The 18142-nt window shown below is 40.4% G+C and overlaps 1 protein-coding gene across 1 annotated transcript; it reads right to left on the bottom strand.

Annotated features, from left to right (window-relative positions):
- Positions 1 to 642: 642 nt before the first annotated feature.
- cyb5a (cytochrome b5 type A (microsomal)) lies at positions 643 to 16379 on the bottom strand. Its single transcript, XM_033639189.2, has 5 exons — positions 16100 to 16379; positions 2444 to 2572; positions 2286 to 2315; positions 1718 to 1752; positions 643 to 1345 (listed from the first exon to the last, which is right to left on the bottom strand). The coding sequence occupies exons 1-5, from the start codon at positions 16235 to 16237 to the stop codon at positions 1261 to 1263; spliced, it is 417 nt and encodes a 138-aa protein (XP_033495080.2). The 5' UTR covers positions 16238 to 16379; the 3' UTR covers positions 643 to 1260.
- Between the last annotated feature and the right edge of the window lie 1763 nt (positions 16380 to 18142).

Below are 18142 nucleotides of genomic sequence, written 5' to 3'. Positions count from 1 at the left end.
TCTAAGTTAAATCAAAAATTATATTTAATATTGGTGGCCAACTGGAGTATTTATTATTATTATTTATGTTCCCTTTTTTCCTGCACAGTTGAAGTTGTATACCCTCTGAATGTTATCATGGGTAGAGGGAGGGGTAATATCTGTAAGTCAAAACTTGCCTATGCAGTGAATTGTCAAAATTGTATAAAGAAAAATTTGGGAAATACACTTTGTTCAAAAATAACTATCTTTATAGTCTTGGGGTCTTTTGCACCCATTTGTTTTTATCGTATACAATTTAATTTCCCTGTAGACGAGTATAAGAATAAAATCTACCTTGACTTCCATTATATTCTTTTGAGACAACAGTTGTGACAGAAAACAAATGTTAGGGGTACAGGTTTTCTTCCAATTGCTTTTTTCCTTGAGAACTCACACCCTGTGGTCATAGAGGTCAGAACATACTGACCTCAGTGTTTAGAAATGAAGGTCGGCGATGATGTTAAGAGTGCCACACAGCTGATCAGTTTCTGGTCATTATCAAAATTAATAGGAGGATAATTTGGTGTAAAAAAATCAACTGTGACAGTCTGAGAAATGTTTGGTTTCCTCTACTAGAAACAGCTTCGCTGCAGAGTCCAAGAAAGTTGAGACTTTGACAAATTTGGAACAAATCAAAGCTTTAAGCAAACTATGAAAAGCAGTAATTTGGAGATCTAAAATAAGTTCTATAATAGTTTAAAATAAACAAATCCAAAAGGCATCTGCAGAGTCATAACTTCATACATATTCTTTGGGAGATCATCTGTGTTTCACGTTATGATATCCTACATAAAGGATCTGAGTACAGTCACATGACTGTCATCTGATGATGACACCATGATGCTGATGATGTTAGCTGTTGATTGCATATTTCTAAACTCATTTACATTCAGTTACAAATATATAAAAGATACAACAAATTATACGTTCACTGCATTTCTACAAGATTTCACATTAGAGAAATTTCACAAAACATCAACAACATAAATGACTTCATTAGCATAATGCCATGTGATTGGTTGGTTAAACAACATGAAATGAAACTTGGGTATCATGGTACTGCGAGTCAGCGTAGAGTTATTGATCCCAGAACAGATACTTTTAATCCATTCATCAGCTGATTGTTGGTTCCCTGTGGTTGGTCATTCTACGCTGCCACTGGCTGCTCCAGCTGTCGATTAGGAGTTGGGAAATTTGACTGTAGTGCCTTTTGATGACATCACAACTGCATGACTGATGTCACTCTCTCTCTGTGGTGAGGATGCGGTATATCAGCGTGATGATGACCGCAACCAGAGCAGGAATCACCCAGTTAGTCCATGAACTGCAAGACAAAGACAGCTAGTTAAATTTATCTGTGACTCACAAACAAACCAACCAAATAAACCACCAACTGCAAGAGAAAGGCAGCTAGTTAAATATATACCTAACTCTCTAACTCACTCACCAGTTATTCCACTAACCAACCAACCAACTAACTAACTAACTAACTAACTCAGCTTAAAACCCAGTCAGATTGAGATCTGTGGGGTGAAGAGGGAGAATCCCTGAAATTGGATGGTAAATAGTTTTTTGGCTGTAATCACTCTCACGCTGTGTCTTTCCAATAGCTGTATATGCAACTGCCACAAGTCAAATTTAATTCATTTTTCTGCCTGAACACAGCTTTGGTCTGTGATTGTGAGTGTGTGTGTACCTGGGCTCGTCCTTCAAAGTGGTCACTGGTGTTTCCTGTAAAACACAAACCACAGACAACATCAAAACAAAGAAAACATTTCCATAAAACACATTTCATACACGAGGGAAAAATCATAAGAATTAATGCACAACCACTCTGACGCAGCAAGCATACCAGAAAATACACTTGTAAATGATTTATTAGCTACAATACAATTCTCATTAATCAGAAGAGATAGTACCACAAAAAGTAACAACTACACACATTATACAACCAGGAGTCAGAGATGCAAAGAAACTGATGTTCAACAGACATGCTGCTGTAAATTAATACTGCACAATATTGCATTATTGCACATTAAGGCGTGACACATTTGAAAAAAGACTGTTAAAAATCTGTGTAGCAAAAGAGCTGATACCCTGATTTTTTTTAGCTTAGCTCCAAAAACACTGCATTCTACATTTCCCATAATGCAACTGGATAGCCATTTTTATTCTCCACACCTCCAGTTTGTCATGAAACATTTCTGTTACACATCTGTAGTCTTTGAGACCGAACTGAGGTAACCCTGATGACATTACATTACCTCATGTGTGGCAATCTTGTCTCTGTCATCCTGCAGATAGACAGACAGACAGACAGACAGTTATGTCACATGACATCCTCAGCTGCATTACATCATTACATAATTAAGAGTGTTGCTACAGCTCCCAGAGCAGTTCCATTCACACAGCAGACACTGACCGGATGCAGCTCTCCGATCACCATGCTTTCAGACATCTCTCTGGCGTCAGTGGAGTGTCCGACATCCTCAAAGCTCTCGGTGGCGTCTCCTCCCGCCTGCTCCCTCAGCACCTCCTCTCCTCCAGGGTGCTGAGATAAAAAATAAACACACAAACTGTGATGCATTTATTTCTCATTCAGCTGTCAGTTCAGGAAATTACAATTTCTGTTTTTCATCAGAGAAACAGCTCAGGTTTGCTTCCAATTTGCAGCAAAAAAATCCCCGGGCCCAGAAAGCATTTTCTCAATAGATCACAATTATAAAGATGTAAAACTGTTGACAGGACACCTTCAACTGCAAACAAGGTCAATTATGACTACCTCTATCCTGAATTTTTAGTCCATGGAGGTTTTATATTTGTAAAACTTTCCTCAAACCAAGAAAAGCCATTTAAAAATCAGAGACATCATCACAATGTAAAGTCTATGAGCCAAGTGGGAACTTGTGGGCGGGGCCAGCAGTAGAAACAATGCTGCGCATATTCAGTGGGCCACATACCGCGGAAGGGGACCCTGGCGAGCAATTCCATTGGACTGTATAGGCGCCATCTTTGGGTTCAGTATCTAGTTATTATTATACATCATGTTCTTCATTTCCTGGAAAAGTTAATATTGGAAACACTGCAGCATATTTGCACTCTGTCATAATTAGCTTTCTGATAGATATTTTGTTTTTGTTGTTATTTATTCCCCCTTTTTGCTCAGGGGAACAAAGAAATTGGAATTACCCGGACAATTTCCACTGCTTCTTCATTATTGGGCCCATAGAGCAGGCACACTAGAGACTTACAGCCACTGGGCATGGCCAACCATGGCTGAGTGTGCCCAAGCAGCTGACTTCTGGTTTAGCACTCTGCTAAATTGAATGGGGATAAAGTAATTTAATCATGAGCTATTTTAGAGTTTACAAATGTTATCAGACTGAATGAATTAAATCTTGATAGTGGAACGAGTAATTTGGATTGCAACATTAAAAAAATGTATCCACTGATTTATAGATGTCTCTTTTCCAATGTAAGTCTATGGGAAAAAAAGTATTTTGGGCTCCACAGCATCATGTGACAGACCCCAGGAAGTGGAGTACCAATGTTTGGCCACTAATAAAAATGGCTTCAAGGCCTGGTGCACTTCCTGGGGGCCTGATGCAACTTCAGTCAGCAGTCAACTAGATTGCCTGTACTCTTGCCTTTGTTGCTTGGATTGGTTAGGTTTAGGCAAGAGGACTGGCATTGGTGAGGGTTAGGGTAAGAATGTCAGGGCAAGCCAATCAGATGCAGAGTAAGGCGGGTCATGCCTTCGCTATCCTCGAAAAAACAAAATTGCTCCCTGGGATGACAGAACACTGTTAGTCTGGAGCCCTGCTTTTTAGCCTGCACAAAACTAACTTCACACAACAGAAACACATCGGCCACTGCCAATGGTGAATGACAACTTATTTAAATATAAATCGGTGCATCCCTTGTTTCTGCCTGTTCAAGGTCCACATCAATCAGTGAATCATTTGGTTGATAAAACCTTCATGAAGCTATAATCAGCATGTTTGGCTAATAAATAATGATCTTGTCTTTGTTCTGTATTCAACTAACTATGTGTCGAAAAGATTTGCAAATTATTGCATTCTATTTTTATTTACATTTTACACAGCTTCACAACTTTCTTGGAATCAAGTTTCAACTATCCATCCATCCATCCATCCATCCAACCATCCAACCATCCATCCACATCCACTTATCCGAGGCCGGATCGTGGGGGCAGCAGACGTCCCTCTACTCAGCAACGCTTTCCGGCTCCTCCTAGGGAACCCCAAGGTGTTCCCAGGCCAGATGAGTTATGTAATCCCTCCAGCATGTTCTGGGTCTGCCCCGGGACATCCTACCAGTAGGGCAGCACGGTATATGCGGTAGACGGTAGAAATGATATAAATTTGGCCCACAGTAGAGATTTGCGCTCTACCGTCCTATCGTCGATGACGTCATCGCACCTGCCTCAGTGTGAAAATGGCTGCGAGCACAGAGACAGCGGAGCAAGAGGAGCTGGTTCACGTCCGTGATTTAGCGTAGCACGTGCAACATGTGTTGCTGGAGAACTTGTGAGTGAGTGAGTTAATGTCTTATGAACAGCCCCGGACTTCTCAGACTCTTTTAGCGACTTACCGCTCAGAGGGAACTCATTCAGTGTCTCCTCTGGCAGCAGCACAGCGTCTCTCCCTCTCCTCTCTCGCCGTGCGCACACGGGAGTTGGTTTTCAGCAAGAGGGTTTGTCATAAACCTTTGGTAATGTAAACCTATGTGACGCTAGGGGCTCCACAAAAAACTCCATATGTGAATGTGTGATAGTTGTGGTATCATAGCAGCCTGTCATAGGTTACAGCTTGATGATTAGAGGAGAAATGGCAGAGCATAAAGGTCCAGGTGGAAAAAACACAACTCAGTCATTTAGGATTTTGCTAAAAGAAGGAAATTACCTTTTGATATAGATCCTAAGGGACATTTTGCACCATAGAGTACTGGGTTTTAATTTTGAGTTTTGAGATCTGCATTCTGCACAATAAATGCTCTAAAAAATACATTATATCTTTGCTTTTGTTTTTTTTTTATCAATTTAGCTTTGCTAAGGGACTACAAAACCCATTCAGAAACACTTCCATTACAACTTTTATACTTAAATTTATACCGCGATATATACCGTTACCGTGAAGGGATTCGATTTATACCGTGATATAAATTTTAGGTCATACCGCCCAGCCCTACTACCAGTGTGATGTGCCTGAAATATCTCCAGCGGGAGGCGCCCAGGAGGTATCCTGATCAGATGTCCAAACCACCTCAACTGACTCCTTTAGATGCAAAGGAGCAGGAACTCTACTCTGAGCTCCCTCCGGATGTCCAAGCTCCTTACCCTATCTCTAAGGCTGAGCCCAGCCACCCCACAAAGGAAACTTATTTTGGCCGCTTGTATCCGCGATCTCATTCTTTCGGTCACTACCCAGAGCTCATGACCATAGGTAAACTATCCAAAATATAACTAGTCATGTTCTACCCTGACACAACAAGATGACAATGTGAGATGTCATCCTGCATGGTAAAATTATTTGGTTCCAGAGATTAAATTACACTGATAACCACAAACACGAAGGCTGTTTTCAAAAATGAAGAATTATCAAATATAGTTTGATAAAAAATCAAGCATATCACTTGATACCATGAGAGCCACAATTTTAGCCTCAAAGATAAAGCTGGTGTTATTCTGTTTTTTTTCTTACTCTCAACAAACCCCATTAAAAAAAACAAAACAAAACCATCAATGTGTTTGTTTGTTTGTTTCTCAACACTGTCTGACTTCCTGTCTGTAGCTCACAGACTTAAAAAACACAAATATTGAGTTTGAGTGTGAATAAACTAGTACATGTGTGTGTGTTCATGGTGATGAAGCAACAACAGTGTTGATGTGTTTTTAACAACAATGGAGAAGTAGATACCTGTACCTGTCAGTGGATACATTTACTGTCAGTTTGGGTCCAAACATGAGATTTGTTGATGAGATAAAATTCTCCAGACGTGCTGTTTTATCAGTAACCTCTAAAATCCAATTTTTTTTAAATAAAATGTTATTTGTGCATTGATACCAAATTATTCAACTTCATAAAAATGTGCTGCACTGATTTACCAACAATGCGAGGCCAGAGCTTTAACAAAGGCAGCACACACACATACAGGTGTGTGTCCTCAACAGAACCATTAAAACGATGGTTTGGATGTTTTGAAGTGAGGTTGTATGGGTACTTAACCATAGTCAGTGTATTACATAAAGTAGATGTGAGTCTGCATGCCTAAAACTTAGAGAAGCAGGCTGGGGTCCAACATGGAAACTAAGCAATCTGCTGCTGTGGATGGGGCAGCAAAACACATTTTGACCAACTAAAAAAATCAATGTCAGTTTCAGAGTATGCTATATTTATAGTATTTCCACTGTTTTACTTTGTCGTCAGACAGCCTGTTCATCAATGCTCTCATTAAAGCCACCAGACTTCACTGACAAAAACTGCAATTTAAGCCACCTGAACACAGGAGCTGCTCATATACTGCTGCTTTGAACAGATAGATTGCTTGTTATTTTGTGACTTTGGTGAATCTGAACTAACCCTTTAAACACCAAAGTCACACAATAACACAAACTAGCTAACCGATCGAGGCAGCAGTAGACCAGCAGCTCCTGTGTTCAGCAATGTTAAATCACTGTTTTTCAATTCAATACATTCAATTTTATTTATAAAGCCAAATATCACAATTTGCCTCACAGGTCTTTACAGCATACGACATCCCTCTGTCCTTAGTACCCTCGCAGCAGATAAGGAAAAACTCCCCCCCAAAAACCCTTTAATGAGAAAAAGAAATGGTAGAAACCTCAGGAAGAGCAACTGAGGAGGGATCCCTCTTCCAGGACGGACAGAGGTGTAATAGATGTTGTACAGAACAGATCAACCTAATACATTTACAGTAGAGTCTGCTTTTGAAGAGAACGATGTAACAGCTTCATTTTTCCTGTTGGAAATCGCTGTCTGACAGCACGGGAAAGCAGTGAACATATTCTAAATACAGCATACACTGAAACTGAAAGTGACTTTTTTTAGGTGGGCAGGGTTCAACGCTAAGGTTTTTTTCACTTGCCCGGTCGGGCAAGTTGGTCAGAGATCTACTTGCCCAAAGTCAGTTTTTACTTGCCCTAAAAAAATTGTTTAATTTAAGCGGCTATCAATTAACAAAGAGTGCAGTTATGTTTATGTCATGTAATCTTTATTCACACTGTATTTATTAATTAAAACAACATATGTCATGTATTGTAGCTTAATTCCTACAAATATGACAGTGTCAGGGCTTAAAGTGAAAATTTGTCAATTGTTCTCCGTCTATAATTTTGCGCCCTACTTGAGCCTTGCCCACCTCTATTTATTTTTCACCCTTCTCTCCAGTTCTGCTGTATTAACACCGGGTTTAATATATTTTGCTTCCATCTCTCTGCCCTGCTCTACTCTGCTTCAACGTTACTTAGCTCTCTCTCTACTCTACCAGTAGACTACCACATCCACCTGTTGCACAAAACGCACACAGCAGTGTTTCCCCTAGGATGGAGTTGTAGCAGCGGAGGTGAAGCACACGCATGAAAAATAATTTTCACATGCGTGAAACTTTTTTGTATGCTTGCAAAGCACAGCCTGCTGGGATGTTTCTATGTATCTACTGGCACCAGAAGGGCTCTTTAGGACTAAGTACATACAGTACATGTGTGCACAGTAATGAGCAGGTGAAATGTCTGTCTAGCTTACATATGAGGTGTCTCAAGATTTAGGAAAATACAATTCTATTGAATATAATAAAAGTAAAAAGTCACTTGACATGCTGCTGTTTTGTGCTATGACCTATTTAAGTGTTGGAAGTTGTTATTTAGTGACAATGCCTGAACGCAACACAAGCTCAGCATGAGTGCCGTGCTGCGCTGCTGTGCGAGCAGCTGTTTGTCTGTGCGTAATGTGCAGTATGTCGATGGTTATTTAGGCTACACACTAGGGTTGTGCCGATGGGCGATTGGCGATGGAAGGGTTGTTTCACGATGTCTTTTTTTTTAAATGACGATGCAATCGCGAGGTGTGGGGGGGAGACAGCGCGTGTGTGGCGCATGCTGACGAAATCGAGGCTGAACGAGACTGAGTGAGAGGAGACAGAGGAAGGCTGCTTAATGAGAGAGAGGAGGGTGGGGGGAGGGGGGGAGATCAACGCCTCCGCCCGCTCGACACTAACGCGCATGTCACGGAGCGGTGAACAAACCAAACAACACAATGTCAGGAGAAATTGAAAAGATATGCCGTCTGTGTAAAGTCAACTTGCTAATTAAGGAGCCATTACATGTTCAAGAGTTTTATAAAGCTGCTCAAACGCCAAAGAGAGGCTATAAGTGAACGTTTCAGACACGCAGGGCAGGCTCTACAAGGAAGAAGGAGGACTTTCCTACTTCTGTGTAGCATCGCAAATTGTGACGTTACATCACAAATTGTGATATTAGAGTGCCATCTTATGGTCAATTTAAGCAATAATATCTTCATAGCCAGCTGTTTTACAGTCGCTCAACTGATTATTTTACTGTTTTATATTGTTAATAATGACAATAACAACAACCTAAAAGTTAGCCTTATGTATGGCTAATACATAATTATTTAGCCTAATAGATAATTGGTTATTTGGAGTAGAGACAATACCATCAATAGGCCCAAACACTGCACAATAATCAGTCAATGGTGAAAGTCAAAAATAGTTTTATTGCAAACACTGGCTTAAAAAACAACAACTTGTGTAAAAATATGGCACATAAAAAACAATAACTTGTGTAAAAGAAAATGTGGCACATAAACTAGGCCATTCAATTATTCATTGTTGTTAAAGTGCAATGAAATAATGTCAGCAGACAACAGAAAACATATTTTGTCTTCAGCCTGCTGGAGGGCTATAGAAATAAATTATGTCCTTTTTGTAAATAAAATAGACAGGCTGTGATGCCAGGTCAACCATAACCTGAACAAAGAATAATAAATAACCTAATAGGCCTTAATAAACAAAAATCAAAAATGAAAACCTCAGTTTACATACTAGCAGCCTTCAGTCCTACTCCAAAAACTGTTCAATGTCCACAGATAAGTAGCCTTGTTGTTTTATAAATAAAATGAATAATATACAATAACAAAATAAAGTTAAAATAAAAATAAATATATATTAAAATAAACACAGCCAGAAACAATATGAACTCAAATTTGTAAGCTTAATATACTGGAGTTATACCTAGAGTCTACCTTTAGGCAGACATGTGTATGCCTAAAGATTTTTGGCTAAGAAAACCAGCTGGTTTACTTTCTCTGGTTTGAGAATGTTGCGTTGGGGAGTAACAATGTTGCCAGCAACACTGAACACACGCTCTGATGGGGTGCTGGTAGCAGTGACACACAGGTATTTTCTAGCCATGTTTACCAGCAAAGGAAAGCGACTGTTGTTGCTGTTGGCACTCCACCATCCCAGTGGTTTGTCATCACCATTAATGACTTCCTCTTGCAAGTAGGATGTCATTTCAGAATTAGCTCGCTGCTCTGCAGGGATTGTGGCCATAGGCTGCTTCGTCCTTCCCAGAAGACTGCCCAGTGTTTTGGTCCTCTTAGCTGACTGCTTCTCAGTAGCTGCTGCTGCTTCTTCTTCCTCCTCTTCCTCCACTCTGATGCGTACAGATGGCTTAGTTTTGGCTTTCCAATACGCCACCATCTCATCCTCAAGCTCACTTTTGATCACATCAAGGGCCGGGGCATTGATGTGGTCCCCCTTATAGCGTGGGTCAAGGAGGGTGGCTTTGCGCATCCACTGAAGGGTTGATTCCGCATATTTTGAGTCCACTTTCTCCAGGATCCTCCTTTTCAGTTCTTTGACCATCTCTACATCACTGTCCTCCTCCTTCAGGATATCCATCATAAGATGCAGCATGGGCAGCAGAGATGAGACTGTCACATAGTTCTCAGCAGATAAAATGTCAGTAAATTCTGCGACAGGCTTCAACCCATCCTTGACAGCCTCTAGGACAGCAGTGTCCTGCCAAGTAATGCTTGCGACGGCTCTGGTCATCAGCAAAGACCCTTTTGATAGCAGGGAGCTGTTCGAGGATTCTTTGTACCATGGCATATGTCGATCCCCAACAAGTTGCACAATCCTATAATAATAAGAATAATGATATTAATTATTATTATTGTTATTATAATGAGTATTAATTATATTACCATTAGTAATTAATTTATAGGTAACCTACAGGTGGTCTGGCCTAGATATCTGCAGCGACAATTCAGATTATTTCTAACAGTCTATGACTGACATTCTTCACATCTATTTTATTTTAAATTACATTAATGTGTGGGCTACAAGACAATTATTAAGCCAGTAAATTAAGATAGTTGACATACCGTTATCAGCATGTGTTGAGGTAGATTCATCTCCTCCTGCACCTTGCAGAGCTCTCTTCGTCTTTGCCAGCTGTGAGAGAAAGCGCCATTAATAGCGTGGCAGACACCTAAAGCCCGATCAGTTTTTGTTTTTTCCTTCTGTATTGCATAATTGACTGCCACATTCAGATTGTGCCCGAAGCAGTTCAGCCATGGCCATTTGAGCTCTCAAACGGCCGCAACAATATTAGCTCCGTTGTCAGTGGTGATGCAAGAGATTTTACTCTCTTCTATATCCCAATTATGGATAGCCTCCCTCAGCCCCTCAGCCAGTACCGCAGCAGTATGGTTCTCCGGGATGAAAGTTGTTTCGAGACATTTCGCCTCCAGTTTCCAGTCCTCAGAAATATAATGCGCGGTCACAGACATGTAGGGGGTCATGTTCACACTTGACCACATGTCTGTGGTGAAAGCGACGAAGTCAACCACTTTCAAATCCTTTGAGATGCGTTCCCTTGTTGCGTTGTACAGCTCGGGAATGGCGGTCTTGGTGAAATATTTACGGGACGGCAGCTCGTACTGTTTGTCGAAAGTTTGTAGCAGGTCTTTAAAACTTGCTTTATCAACTGTGTGATATGACACCATCTCCTTAACAATGTACCTTGCAACAGCTGTCGTGCACTGGGCCCACCTTGCACTGTTTCTTTTATATTTGGAGCTTTTAACAAAGACCTCAAAGTGTCAACCTGGCCTCCAAATTCCCCAGATCCCAGTCTGAATGAGCATCTGTGGCACGTGCCGTTAACCCACCTCATAACCTACTGAACTAAATGGATCTGCCACCAACACTTGGGGCCCTATTTAGATGGTCTGAAACGCAAAGCACCAGGCGTGCGGCGCATGGGCGTGTCCCAGTCACTTGCTAGTTAGACAGCGCGTTTTTAGACTGTGCGCCATGGCGGAGAGTCTAAAAGGGTTGGACTTAATCTGTGAATTAGTCATGGGTGTGTTTTGGGCGTATCATTCAAGAAGCCAATCAGAGTGTCACCTCTCATTCCCTTTAAAAGAGGCGCGATTGGAGCGCATGGTGGAGAGCTAGTTAGATGGTGGACCTACCAACTGCAAAGAGTGAGCGTTTTACAGCTGAGGAGACTGATCTCCTTGTGTGGGAGGTGAAGGCCCGTCAGAACCAGATCTACGGGGACAGCAGACAGGCACCCAAGCTCCCTGAGGTAAAGCAGGCGTGGGATCACTAATACAAGAAAGATCTTACTAAATATCCGTGGAATATTATTCAAACCTGTTTTCATCATATAGCAGAGCACAGCGGTCAGGACTGCCGCAGAGCTCCCCAAGGTGCTGATCCTGCAGCTAGGATCTGTTCAGCATTTTCTCCCCCACCCACGTTTGTTAATTGTTTTCACATGTTTCCTAGAGCTGTGTTCTGCCTCTTATTTGCATGTGTGTCCTCTCTACACTCAGATAACAATATAATAATATAATGTAGCCTAGTAGCCTATATAATGTAGCCTAGTATAACATGTTAAAATAAATGCAATGTGTGGGCTTTGGTTTTCAATCAAAAACGATTGATTGGTCAGATAATTTCACAATTTCATTTGTCATTTTAACAAATTATGATGATCATTATTACTGCGATTAGATCATTCTGATTAATGACTGACCATTAAGACGTGTTTCTGATAAATATTTTAATGTGCACAATAATAACCTTTCACATTGTAATCATATTTTATTTGTTATCTTTTGCATATGTGTGGCTGCTCCGTGTGTGTCTGAGCAGAGTGCACGCGCGTTGTGCACCCGCCTAGAGACGCATATTACTAACTTGTTTAACAGCACAATACTGCGCTGTTGACTTTAGACCAGATTTTTGTTGGTCACTGGCGCATTTGCTTTTTACGTCATCTAACTAGCAACGCGCCATGACTGCGCCTGACCACTACTCATTTTTAGACCAACATACCCAGAGAAGCGCAAGTTCATTTGCTAGTTAGACGACGAGGGCGCAGGGTGTGAAAATGACAACTGCGCCTGCATCTAAATAGCAATGACACTTGTGACATGGATTATACGCCCTCCGCCGTCTGCTTTAGACCATCTAAATAGGGCCCTTGTTCTGCAATGGTGTTTGAGTGGGTGGAACATGTCAGGTGGTATCCACATGAATGCCAGAACCAAAGCTTTCTTAGCAGAACAATGCATTGGAACAAAAGGATCAAAGTTATTCACTTCACCTGTCAGTGGTTTTAATATTTTGGCTGATCTGTGTACATTTTGCTGCTGACCCATCCACGACAGCTTAGCTTTCATGTCGGACTCCAGCCTACTTCTCCAAACTGGGGGCGTGCTGACTGACGTCTACTGTAGGTCATATACTGACTATGGATAAGCACCATAACCCCACTTTAGAAAATCTGAACTCTCTCTTTTAACTCCGGATCCAGGAGCTGCAAGCTGATCTGACTCTGACAACAAACAGTTCAAAACTCAAGGAAAATGCCTCCAACATAAACATAAACATCATTATTCACTCAGTGTCTTTTCACACTTTCAGACGTAAACTGAGACTATTCAGGCTGGACACGGGATCAACAACACGTCTACACCCTGAACCATGTACAGCATTAAACCAGCAGCAGGAAAACAACAAGTCATTCTGACAAAGTGATCGGTCAAAGGTCCAAACTGCCAAGGTAATCAGATAAAGATTTACTCCAGACGGCTGTAATTTCCTCGTCATTTTGTTTTCTTGAGGAAAAAAAAACAGTAAAATTTGTCTATAGATCAGCGGACATTTCAACAAATACTAGGAATGAAGCTTCTTAAATTAATAATGACTGAATATGAATCTGGGTTTAAAAAGTTAGGAAAAACTAGGAAGTTTCTCCATAATAACTACAACATTACATCATTCTTTTGAAAAACTTCTTAGATGATTATGGATCTCTTGAGTTTTATCCTGCTAACCTCCCTACCCTTAAGATTATTTTCTTGATTAATCAATTAATGTTTTGTCTACAAAAGTTCAGAAAATCTCCAAGGTCTAAGATGAAGTTTTCAAATGTCTTCTTCAGTCCAACCAACAGCCAAATACAAGAATATGTTCAGTTTACTGACATCTGAGAAGCTGGATCAAGCAGATTCTACTGCTACAATTGACAAACAATTATGACAGTTTTACAGAAATTACCAATATATTTTCTGTCAACCGACTTATCAATCAAATAACTAATCATTGCAGCTCTACAACACACATGATGTATCACTACATATAAATAGAAAACGTTAAATTTTAGTCTAGTATTTGAGAAATCTGCTGTCTTGACAAAGTCCTCACTTGCACTTCCTGTCATCACATAAACTTTAAGCTCATTAAAGCTGTTTCTTACAGAAAAATAAAATATTTGATATTATCTGACAAAAAAAAGAGATGTTGTTACACCCACTGTAAAATAATTTTGTGCTGAAATGTTAGCTCATAATGTAACAAGCACTTGACTTATTGACACAACACCTCTCTTTATACTCTTAAAACAATATTCACAACTTGGATTAATTTACTATCAAAACACTAACTTTGGCTCAAGATGGCCCAGTGGGCTTTAAGAGGTTTTACATCCAAAGAATGTTTATAACCATTAACTGCCTCACCGAATCAATGGCAACCACAGCTAGCTTCCACTTTAGACCTACGATTCTTTGTCAAAACGAGTAGCCACACTCGGTTAATGAAAGGGACTCTGCATTTCATTGGGGCTTGGCTTTAATTGAAGTTTTAGGAAAACCATAAATTAAAAAGTTTTTGTGGGATCCAGGCAAGCTTAACTGCTAAATCTGTCAAATACATCAAGCTTGACTTTACCAGACCCCCGGTACATTCAGGATTGAATGCAGGTGTCTTTTGACTGGAGACATGTCAATACTACTTGGTACTGAGTAATTTAGGTTGACACTTCAAAGGTATTAATACCCAGCCCTACTTTTTAACCCCTTTAGGTAGAGTTGGGCGATCTTGTCCATATCCTATCGTCCTATCGCCATCTAGTGAAATCGCCGATGAACAATGTCATCGCCCGGGGGGGGTTCATTACGCGTCGCCGCTGAAACATTCACTTATAGCCTCTCTTTGGCGTTTGAGCAGCTTTATAAAACTCTTAAACATGTAATGGCTCCTTAAGGCCCCAACATACTCGGGCGTAAGCGGAGCAGACTCCGCGAGGAATGTCCGCAGTCATTCGGGTTTCCATAGTCGAGCGCACTTCCGCGTTGTAGTTTCCTGTAAAAATGTCGGTGAAAATCCCTGCGATGTGAAAAATACATGCCAAGCAGTCACTGGTGTGCGGAGCGGAGTCCGCGCGGTCGTAAAATCTGAGCTTTGCGCGCACAGGCCTTGCGGACGTCCGCTTTGAGTCCGCGCGGACCTCCGCGGAGTCCGTTCCGCGTATGTTCCGCCCGAGTATGTTCGGGCCTTTAATTAGCAAGTTGACTTTACATAGACGGCATATCTTTTCAATTTCTCCTGACATTGTGTTGTTTGGTTTGTTCACCGCCCCGCGACATGCGCGTTAAGGCGTACATACTCGGGCGGAACGGACTCCGCGGAGGTCCGCGCGGACTCAAAGCGGACGTCCGCAAGGCCTGTGCGCGCAAAGCTCAGATTTTACGACCGCGCGGACTCCGCTCCGCACACCAGTGACTGCTCGGCATGTATTTTTCACATCGCGAGGATTTTTCACGGACATTTTTACAGGAAACTACAACGCGGAAGTGCGCTCGACTATGAAAGCCCGAATGACTGCGGACATTCCTCGCGGAGTCACAAAATAATGCAAAAAAATTAAATAAATAAAAAACACTCATGTCACCTGAGGTCTTCCACATAGGCTACAGATTAGCAACAAAATAAAAGTCTTAACTTTTCATTCAAACAGGGGCAAATATATAACGACTGATATTACCTTATAGGCTAGGTTTATGTGAGCCGGTAAGTAACAACAAATCAAAGAACATAAATGCTTAAGATATTTAAATTATATGAGAGAGCCCAGCAAGTTAATTTTTTACACTATGAAATGATCCACACACTTAATATCTTAGTCACTATTATTTTATCATCAGATTTAAGGGAACATTGCGACAATGTTAATTTCTTAAAATAAGAAAAGTTTTAAACTCCCCAATATCCAGATTAGTATGGACTCAAATAAAAATCTGGTATAAATCAGGCTCTGTATTAAACCACATCTGAATTCTGTTCAATAATGCTAACAGTTAATACTACTGGTACTGTAATGCTAACCTGCTTAACTACTTTTGGGCTCTTTTACACATTCATACCCAATACTACAATCAGCTGACATTAATTTATAGTTGGATGTTGGCTTGAGCTTTTTAGAGGTTCCCCCAGGAGCCTTTCTGGGGTCCCTGTGCTGCTGACCTGAGCACAGAAAACAGTTTGCAGTCTGCTCAACTGGTGCCACCGGACTTCAGCCAAAAAAAAGCCAAATTTTACAACAGCTAACCACATACGTATGTTAAGTCAAGTTAAGTGTGTTTTCTGTATATTATGCAAGTTCCTGGTGTGGGATATTTCCTCATGCTGACTGTCGCAACACATAAACTGTGCTCACCTCTTCTAGAAATTTGGTGACATCGTAGACTTTGTGATGGATGATGATCCACGTTGATTTGAACGAGTTCTGCTCCTCGATCTCTGACAGTCTGTAATATCTGACTCCATTGGGGCATTTTTCCTCCTTTTCACCCATTTGTGTATCTGAAAAGTCCGACAACCTGAAAGTTAAAGAGCCGCTGACAGTCGACCGGAGCTGCTAAACAGCCTGACAGTAGTTTTATAATGCCACCGAGCCTGTCAGGGCCGTGACTCCGCATAAACACACCGACATTTAACCCAGTTTCTATCAACAAGAGTCCCAAGTTTCAGAGGTGGTGAGTTCACGGCCGTCATGATCTCTGGAATACGATACCAGTAGTCCGGCTTTTCTTTTCAAAGTAAAGGTCTCATTTAACTGATGAGTCTTGACAGTTCAAGGTTTAACTTTACTGTCATTATACAACTCAGGATTTCACTTTGAAATGTAATTGTAGCCTTCTCCATGATGCACTCATACACAAAAATATATTATTATTATATTTAAATATCATAAACTAGAATTAAAAAAATAAATTAGATTAAACCGATCAAATTCGGCAATATCATTGTAACAATACAGGAAAAAAAGGAGAAAAAAAAGAATGGAATGCCTTCTTTTGGCATGGTCTATCTCCAGACATTTTTTCAGTTTTATGACTTAGGTTAAAACATTTGCTAAAAAGTAATCAGTTAGTCAATCAATTCGTCATCTGTAACCTATTTCCATTCATTTAAAATACAAAAGTTACCATCCCAAATCTGTGTATATATAGATATATATCGATATAGAGATGTATGTATATGTATATGCATGCACACAAAAGACATGTATAATATCAGTCTAATATGCAAGTAATAGAGCAAAAAACTTTAGAGTAGTGTAAGTGAGGGTACTGCAAAGGTAATGGCATACTGATGTGCATGAATAATATACTTTGTGGCAAGTTATTTAGAATCAGACTCAGAAATACTGCAGTGGTCCCCATGGGGAAATTGTGGTTTGTTACAGTCGCTTTGATGTAAAGCATAGAGAATTATAGAGATAAAAATAAGAAGTATAAGGTATGAACAATTCAAAAATACAAAAGTAAAATATGTGCTTTGTGCTCCAATATTTTAAACTAGTATGTAAGATATTAAAAAAATCAAAATAGGTTGAACATGGTGAGTAGCCTACATAAAGTGTGTCTAAATATATAAGTGTACAGAAAAATGTACAAAAGTAGTATGTAAAGCTTAGAAAATAACAATATGTGTATTTTGCTTCAATGCCACATTATGCTATTAATATTATATTATTCATTTTTTGTTTTGTTTTCACAGCCATACTTTTTAGCAGATAGCCAGACTGTGTCTCATATTGACTAATTTTATTTGTAAAGGGACCATGTACAATATTAAACATAAATGCAACAAGAGTTAGCTTAAGGCTAATCTTCAGTCTTGAGTATTATCGTTACATTTACACAGAAAAGCAGCAATTTTTCATGAAAGATTAAAGAAAGAAAATACACATTTTTCTTTTAGGGTATTTTGATCATTTTATAATCATTTTCTATTCAGTTGATTTTAGGTGAATCCTACATCAGTAAACGTGAGCAACTCATTAAAAACAAAGCAAAGGTATATCAAGACAACTGTGACCTCTAAACGTCATTTTACGTTGATTTGGACACATTTGGTTTTATTCTGAAAAGCTAACTTCCGGTCGGATTGCGTTTATATGTGGCTGCTTCATGGCGCCTCGAAGTTCCTGGCACGGCGACTGACACCGCCCCCACCGTCTTTCAAGCGCTACCATTGGTCACTTTCTTCCTATCTGCGACTGGGGCTCTGTGATTGGTCGGCATCCTGTCAGCTATGGGCGAGGACGAGGCTAAAGTTCGTATCAGTTCAACTTTCAAGGAAACCAGCTTCTCACGGAAAGGGGTGGCGGGGCACGCTATTTTGTCACGTAATGACTGTTTTATCCTCCACTGCGTGTGTTTCAGCGGGCAGTTGCAGATCCTGTTGTGTCCTC

This window comes from Epinephelus lanceolatus, chromosome 20 (assembly GCF_041903045.1).
Source record: "Epinephelus lanceolatus isolate andai-2023 chromosome 20, ASM4190304v1, whole genome shotgun sequence".
In the NCBI taxonomy this organism is placed as follows: Eukaryota; Metazoa; Chordata; class Actinopteri; order Perciformes; family Serranidae; genus Epinephelus; species Epinephelus lanceolatus.
The sequence above is the reverse complement of the archived record's forward strand: the minus strand, read 5'-3'. Positions and strand labels throughout refer to the sequence as shown.

Excerpts from the sequence above, each read along its gene's own strand:
- cyb5a (XM_033639189.2), bottom strand. The coding sequence starts at position 16,237 with ATGGGTGAAAAGGAGGAAAAATGCCCCAATGGAGTCAGATATTACAGA. Across the intron at positions 2,573-16,099 it reads TCACCAAATTTCTAGAAGAG|CACCCTGGAGGAGAGGAGGT; the intron begins GTGAGCACAGTT and ends TTTTTATCTCAG. Across the intron at positions 1,346-1,717 it reads ACTTTGAAGGACGAGCCCAG|TTCATGGACTAACTGGGTGA; the intron begins GTACACACACAC and ends TTTGTCTTGCAG.